This window comes from Leishmania donovani, chromosome 33 (genome assembly GCF_000227135.1).
Source record: "Leishmania donovani BPK282A1 complete genome, chromosome 33".
NCBI classification, from domain to species: domain Eukaryota; phylum Euglenozoa; class Kinetoplastea; order Trypanosomatida; family Trypanosomatidae; genus Leishmania; species Leishmania donovani.
In genome coordinates, this window is record NC_018260.1 from 1,017,657 (window position 1) to 1,024,599 (window position 6,943).

General features: G+C 60.6%; 2 protein-coding genes across 2 annotated transcripts; both read left to right on the plus strand.

The window, feature by feature from the left end:
* Positions 1 to 748: 748 nt before the first annotated feature.
* Positions 749 to 2,782, plus strand: LDBPK_332640 (hypothetical protein, conserved; the record flags this gene model as incomplete). The annotated part of the gene is made up of 1 exon (XM_003864040.1): positions 749 to 2,782. One exon carries the CDS (start codon positions 749 to 751, stop codon positions 2,780 to 2,782), a length of 2,034 nt encoding a protein of 677 aa, XP_003864088.1.
* A 1,601-nt stretch (positions 2,783 to 4,383) lies between these two features.
* Positions 4,384 to 6,099, plus strand: LDBPK_332650 (UDP-N-acetylglucosamine pyrophosphorylase, putative; the record flags this gene model as incomplete). The annotated part of the gene is made up of 1 exon (XM_003864041.1): positions 4,384 to 6,099. One exon carries the CDS (start codon positions 4,384 to 4,386, stop codon positions 6,097 to 6,099), a length of 1,716 nt encoding a protein of 571 aa, XP_003864089.1.
* Positions 6,100 to 6,943: the final 844 nt, after the last annotated feature.

Sequence of the window (6,943 nt, forward strand, 5' to 3'; positions counted from 1 at the left end):
AGCAGTGATATGCGTAGGCGTGCCTCTCCCCGCTCGCGCTTCATCCGTCTTGTCTTTCGATGGTGACCAGAAAAGATGAACTGGCACCACTGTCACAATAGCCTGCCACTCCCGTTGCGTATGGCGACAGGGTGGGCGCATGAATTCCTGCATAGGCGTTTCTGCGCCCGAAGGGGCACTTGCGACGATGGCGTGTGCAGGAATGACGCTGTTGCTCTCCCACTTCCGTTGTCTTAAGCCATCTCGAGGCATATTTGCGGCGCTGAACGTGGCAGCTCTCGTCCAGCACCTTTTGAGAGCTTCTCTGCCCATCCTTCCCCGCACTTTTCTTCTTTTTCGTTATGCTCTTCGCTGTGGTGCTCTCTCATCCGTTCACACTCTAACACACACACACGCACACCTACACACCTACACAAAACGCATCGCAGTACGCAAAACGCACAGACTTGTTTCTCCTCTAGCGTGGTGTTTGATGGACGCTGCGAAGTGAGGCATAAAAAAAAGGAGGAAGTAATCAAGATCAGATCCGGCACATCGCCAGGCTGAAGTTGAGATGCTGCGACGACGCTGCGTACGCGCTGCTGCTGCTGATGGCGTGCTGGGTGGCGATGCGGCTGCTATCACTTACGCGCTAGGCAGCGCTTCACGCACGGTGACGTCTCGCGGTCAGTTCAACCCTATTCACGCCTTCACGGAGCATAGCATTTCCCCGGCAAAGCGGGCCACAAACGAAAAGGAGTTCGAGGTGATGATCACCAACCCAGGTCCACTGCGCGTCGCCTACTCGCCGGACTACCTCGACTGGCTGTACCGCGCGTACCGGTCGAAGCTCAAGTACACCGACGAGCGCAAGAAGGCGGAGGAGGTGTTCAATGGACTTCTGCTGACGAAGCAGGCCGATGAGGAGGGGCCCGCCGCTGCCGCTGCGCTGCCTGGCGCCCCACCGCCGGGGCAGACGCTGCGACCGCGCCACTCTGTGCGGCGGCAGGCAGGCGAGGCGCGGCGAGCGGCTGCCCAGGCGAAGCTGGACGCTCTCGCGAAGCAGCAAGGCATGCTGGACCTCTTTGAGCGGCAGCCGCAGTTTCCTGCAATTCACATTGACAAGGCCGCCCGCTGCCATGTGGTGGAACTGTTCAAGGAGATGGTGCTGGACCGCGCCTGGAAACCAGAGGAGGTGTGGGACAAGGCACTCCTGTACCGCGCGATTCTGGCGGAGCGGCAGGCGTCGTACCCTGCCTCGTACCGGTACATCCTGGACACGGCGCAGGGGGTGAATCTAGCACCACGCGAGAGCGGCATCAGCGATACGGGTAGCAACGGCAGCAGCGTCGATGCACGCTCGTCCAACGAATCTGCTGGCGGCATTGTCGGCCAATCGACCTTGGTCATCCCGAGAGAAGATGACTACATGTACTTTGTGTACCTGGTCCGGCGTTACTACATTGATAACGCGGTAGAAGGGCACGTTGTGCTGCGCTGCCACCGCCAGCCGAACGCGTCAGAGCTGCTCTTCTCTCACCCGCCGCCGAAGGATGAGCAGGAGGTGTTGCGGAGCCTCTACCGTCCTGGCACCGCAACAGCTACGCAGGGAAAGGACGCGTCTGTCAAGGCCCAAGATGGGGCAGCCGCGGCGCCGCAACAAAGACCGTCAGGAGTTGCCACCATCGCCCGCCCACGGCCTCCGTCTTCCTACCCGCCCATCGAGGCGCTGTGGCGCTGCGAGGAAAACGAAGCACTGTTACGCGTGCTGGTCTTCGGCGAGCTGAACCTGCTCGTGTCAGAAAACCCCTTTGTCCGCTTTCCCAAAGCGCAGGCGTATCTGACGCGACCGTCATCGAGCACTCCCGCGCCTGGAGCCGCGGGAAGCTCCGTGGAAGGGGCAGATGGCTATGGCGGGCCGCACCAGCAGCGTCGTGGAGGCGGCCACCGTGGCATCGGCAGTGAAGGTGGCATCTCCCTGTCGAGTGTGATCGCGGAGAAGCGCGGCCATCTTCTTGCGCCGCTGTCTCGTAACGTGGCAATGATGATCGACAGCCGCGCCAACGATGTTCGCCGCCTCCAGCAGCGCTACGAACGCGAGGACACTGCGTCATTCCAGAAGATGCTTCGCGGCAGCGCACAAGTAGAGGAGAACCCCGGTCTCTACTCGGCCTACTCGGACTGGAGCTACTTCAACCCACGAGCCGTGCGCGCCGAGGAGCGCGATGCGCTGTCGCGGCAGACCGTTGCGGCCCTCAAGACTTATGACGAAGCCTCCAGGGACATCTATCGCGTCGGATTCGAGGAGGCGGAGGCGAGGAGCGCCTTCCGTCCCGTGGAGGGGAAGAACAACGCGCCATCGTACGTGCCCACGCTGCCGCACTTCGTGGCGCTGGTGAAGAAGGACCCCCACGTGTCGTTTCTGAGTCACGTGGCGCTGCCGGAGGAGTATAACACCGCCTCCCATGCTGCTGCGGGAGTCTCGGAGAAGCACCAGCTGGAGAAGCTTGTTGTGCAACTCGCTCGCGCGCTGTATCGGATGGCGCTTGAGTTTCACAAGGAGCGATTGCGTCGCGTGAACCGGCAGAAGGTGCAAGTGGCCGCGTCGCTGCTGGACCGCTTTATGACGGAGCGCTGGCGGGTACACTGCGTGGCGCACCCGTCGTCAGAGGGCGTACGCGACATGGCACGTCGCTTCAGTGCCTATGTCCCCTTCGAGGGCCGCATTCTTGACGAGAGCGGGTTCCCAACGGACGCGCGCATGGAGGACTACGAGCGGTGGATGGCGGCGCCGTCGGTGTAGTCCACCTCCACTCACCGTTTCTCCGGGGCGAGCTTTGCTCCGTTTTATGGCGTGTGCCTCACCTCTGAGGACAGGAAGGGGTGGGGGAAAGGGCAGAGCGAGTCGTACGACGGCCGCGTCTGCCGTCTCTGTTCCACTGAATGCATTCGATGCTCTCTGCGTTTCGGATGAACGTGCAGGCTGCGGCTGCTGCTGAGGATGCCTGACTCGGAGGGAGGGCTGCATGCCGGCGCGCGCACGCACGCATGTCTGAGTGCAGATGTGTGATCGGCAGCGGCTAGCCTGCGCTCGTTTTCGCTTGAGGACATTGCCGTTGTTGCTACAGAGTTGATGCCGCCTTAACCACCATGCTTTGTGTTCTTTACTCTGGCGTATGTGCTCTTCATGACGTGATCTGCGAGTGAAGGGAGAGAAAAGGGGTCGCACACCCATATGTGCGCGGAGACCTTCGCTGAAGTGCGCGAGTTTGGAGATGTAAGGGAGAGTTTGGTGGAGAGAGGGAGGGACCTTCAGAGGAGGCACCCGAGGTGGATGAGGTGCGAGTGTGTCTTCTCGTCGAACCTCCTCCCCTTACTCTCGCCATCACCTTCTGCTCCTGCTCTTCCTGACTTCATTTGCTTGATGTCTTGTCCTACTCGTCACCCCACCTCGTAATGACCCCGAAAAAAACAAAGGATATGGTGGATGCAATGGCACAAAGATCGTCTCATGCATTCTCTCAGACAAATTCGTGGCGCTGAGTGGACTAGCAAGCTGTGCGCTCAGCGGAGACTCGCTGAACTTGAAGACCGATTTGCAAATCTGCGACGATCGCTGCCTGGGCGACCACGTCTCTTGAACGAGTGAGACAACTGAAGACGGGCATCGGAGAGTTTTTGCGCTGACACCAACAGCCCCACACGCTCCTGATGCAACCGATGTGGTACTCCCACACGTTTTACCTAGCCCCCCCCCCCCAACCCTCTCCCGCTCCTCGGTCCTTCAGCCTCTCTTCATCCACGCCCTCTTGCGCATTTTTTTGCGTGTTCTGTGCCGTTTCCCCTGACGCCGTTTTTGCACGGCACACGGTGTTACACTTGCGTACCCGACCACTGCGCCACGCAGGTTCCTTCACCCCTGGCAAACTTAGTCACGCTTTCCCCACACTCAGACACGACGTACACGGATACCGACAGTACGTTTTCATTCTTCTTTTTGGCCATCTGCTGTCTGCGCACTATCGGTCGCTTGTCTACAGAATTTTCTGAAGACCAAGCCCTCATTGTTTTTCTCTCTCCCTCTCCCTCTCACGCTTTCGTGTCTTCGCGGCTCCCCCTCAGGCGACGGCCGCCGGCTGCCGAAGTTCGCATTCAGTCGTCAACCCTTCTGCACCCCTCCACCTCTCTGCTGCCCTTCGAGCTGGGGGGGGGGCTGGCATTCTTTTCGCCATTGTTCTCACGCTCCTTCAGTTGACCGCACTGCAGCCGTTGGAGCTCCCGCAGCATCGCAAAAAAAAAAACGAAAGGGTAACAGCTGCGCAACTGCTCGCTGACCACATTGCCCCGTACGTCTGTGTCTGCGTCCCACATTTCGGCGTGCAGCTTCGACGGAGAAGCTGGGGCATGCCCTCGAAGGCCGCACTGCTGACTGTCTTGGCGGGGAGTGGCCAGGAGCATCTCGTTGACGACTACGACGCGCTTTCGCCATCAGAGCAGACGACACTGGCGACTCAAATTCTGTCGTACACGAATGCGCAGTGGAAGCACATGAACGTGATTCTGCGAGACAGCCTGCGCCACCTGAATTCGAGCAACGCCGCGGCAGGTACAGGAGGGGGCAACGCTGCGAAGGCTGCCTCACAGATTACGCCTCCTCCGGCGGACACGATCATCAATGTTCCTGCTCTCCTCGCCAAGAGGCCCAGCGAGCTGGAAGCTATCCGAGCCGCTGGCATGCGCGTGGTCGCGAACGGTGAGGGGGCGGTGCTGCTGATGGCGGGCGGAAGCGGCACCCGTCTTGGCATGACCATCCCAAAAGGTATGCTCGAGTGCGACAAGCTCGTCAGCGGACGCTCGCTCTTTGCGTACCACTGCCAGCGCATCCGCAAGATGGAGAGGATGGCCGCTGCCGCTGCCGCATCGCCATCGCAGTCGTCTGCTGTAGCTGCAGCAGGTGGTGCGTCCGTGCCAGTGGGCGCCGGCCGTGGGACAATGCCGCTGCTGGTCACGACGTCAGACCAGAATGACACCGTGACGCGGCAGTTTTTTCACGAACATAACTTCTTTGGGCTGCTTCCCGATCAGGTGTTCTTTTCTCGTCAATGCTCACTCCCGTGCTACGACGAGGCGACAGGGCGAGTGCTGATGGAGGCGAGAGGCAGTATTTGCCTCGCACCGGGCGGTAACGCCGGCGTCTACGAGAGTTTGGCCAAGGCGTCCGCCACAACGTCTGGCAGCCAGAGCGTGCTGGCGCAAATCGAAGCACGGGGCGTGCGCTATGTTCAAATCGTGAGTGTGGACAACATCCTCGCCAGGGTGGGTGATCCGTACTTCTTCGGCGTGGCCGCATCATGCCAGGCTGAGGTAGTCCTCAAGACGGTGCCAAAGGTGTCAGCGGCCGAGAAAGTCGGTGTCGTGGCGCAGGTGGACGGCGAATGGGCCGTCGTCGAGTACACGGAGATCGGGGATAGACGTTCCGCCGAAAAAGATCCGGCAACGGGCGAGCTTGCTTTCAACTGCGGCAACATCGCTTCCCACTGCTGCTCCCTTGATTTTCTGGCGTTTGCTGCCACGTACATGGAGACGAGCACCTTTTACCACGCAGCCCGCAAGACGATTCCGACCATTAACGGCCCCGCCCCCGCGATCAAGCTTGAGGCGTTTATCTTTGACGTCTTCCGCTACGCGAAGGACGTACCGAGTCGGGCGGAGCGAGCCAAGAAGGCGCCGCTGCCGGACGCATTGCAGATTCTGCAGGTGGACCGCAGCATGGAGTTTGCGCCGATTAAGAACGCTGATGGCGCTGCCGCGGACACGCCAATGACCGCCGCTCAGCTGCTCTTGGACCTGCACACCAAATGGGTGGCCGAGGCTATCGAAGCGGCTCCGGGGACCTGTGCAGCGGCTTCAATCAGCACGCCGGGAATGTACACGACACAGGAGCGCGCGACGGCGCTCCAGCGACTACGTGACGGGCAGTGTTGCTGGGAAATCTCTCCTCTCGTCTCGTATGAGGGCGAGGGGCTCGCGGCATACGTAGGGCAGTTGATTCACCGATCTGCCACTGGCATCGGTGTCTTAGGCCTGGAAGAGACAACAGCGGGCACGGCGAGCATATGACAGCGAAATCGAGACGAAAGGGGACAACGAGACGTGCTGGTTTCCTTTGCAGACGACTACAGGTGCACCACAGGACCCCGCTTTGTGCCTCTCGGTGGATCCTCTGAGCTCATCTTCGGCCCTCTTTTGCGTGCAGGCTTCCAGATCGTCGTCCCCACTTTTCTCCTCAAGGCAGGCGCTCCCACCACTGATGAACGCGCGCACGTACGTCGTTAACTTAATTTGCAACCGCTTCGCTTTCTCTTCTCTTCATGGCGACAAGGGCGTGCGTGCGTTCGACCTTCTGCACAGCCCCGTTTTCGCTGTTCTCTCCCCTGTGAGCGTGCGTGTTGAGTCTGTGCCTTCTTTTTCGCTTTAGGGGGGGGGGGGCTGCGGATTCCACCTTTGTGTGACGAACTTCCCCCCTCCTCATGGCCCCTCAGCACGGGTCCAACAGAGGTGGGAGATGCCGTATGACGATGTACCTGGGTACAGGTGCTGTCTGTTGCACACCACGCTGTTAATGTGGTACTCTACACCACTGTCCGTGCCGGCTTGTGCTGTAAGGGCGCCCGACCCGGCGCTATGCCTGGTGTGCTACGCGCGATGTGCGGATCGCTCGACGCTCATATCACGCCCCGTCTCCCTCTGTGGCCGTGCACGCAGTGACCTGATTACGCACATCTCCCTTGAGCGACATGGCCTTTCCCCGCCGACTGACCATCGCTGCCCCCTATGCCCCTTCACAAGGACAAGCTGCGGGCTCTTTGTGCGCCGGCACATGCGTCTCCGCGGGGCCCCTTCCGCTTGACACACCGACTCCTGCCCAGGGGCGTGCGGGCTGAGGAGAGGGCGGAGTGCCCCT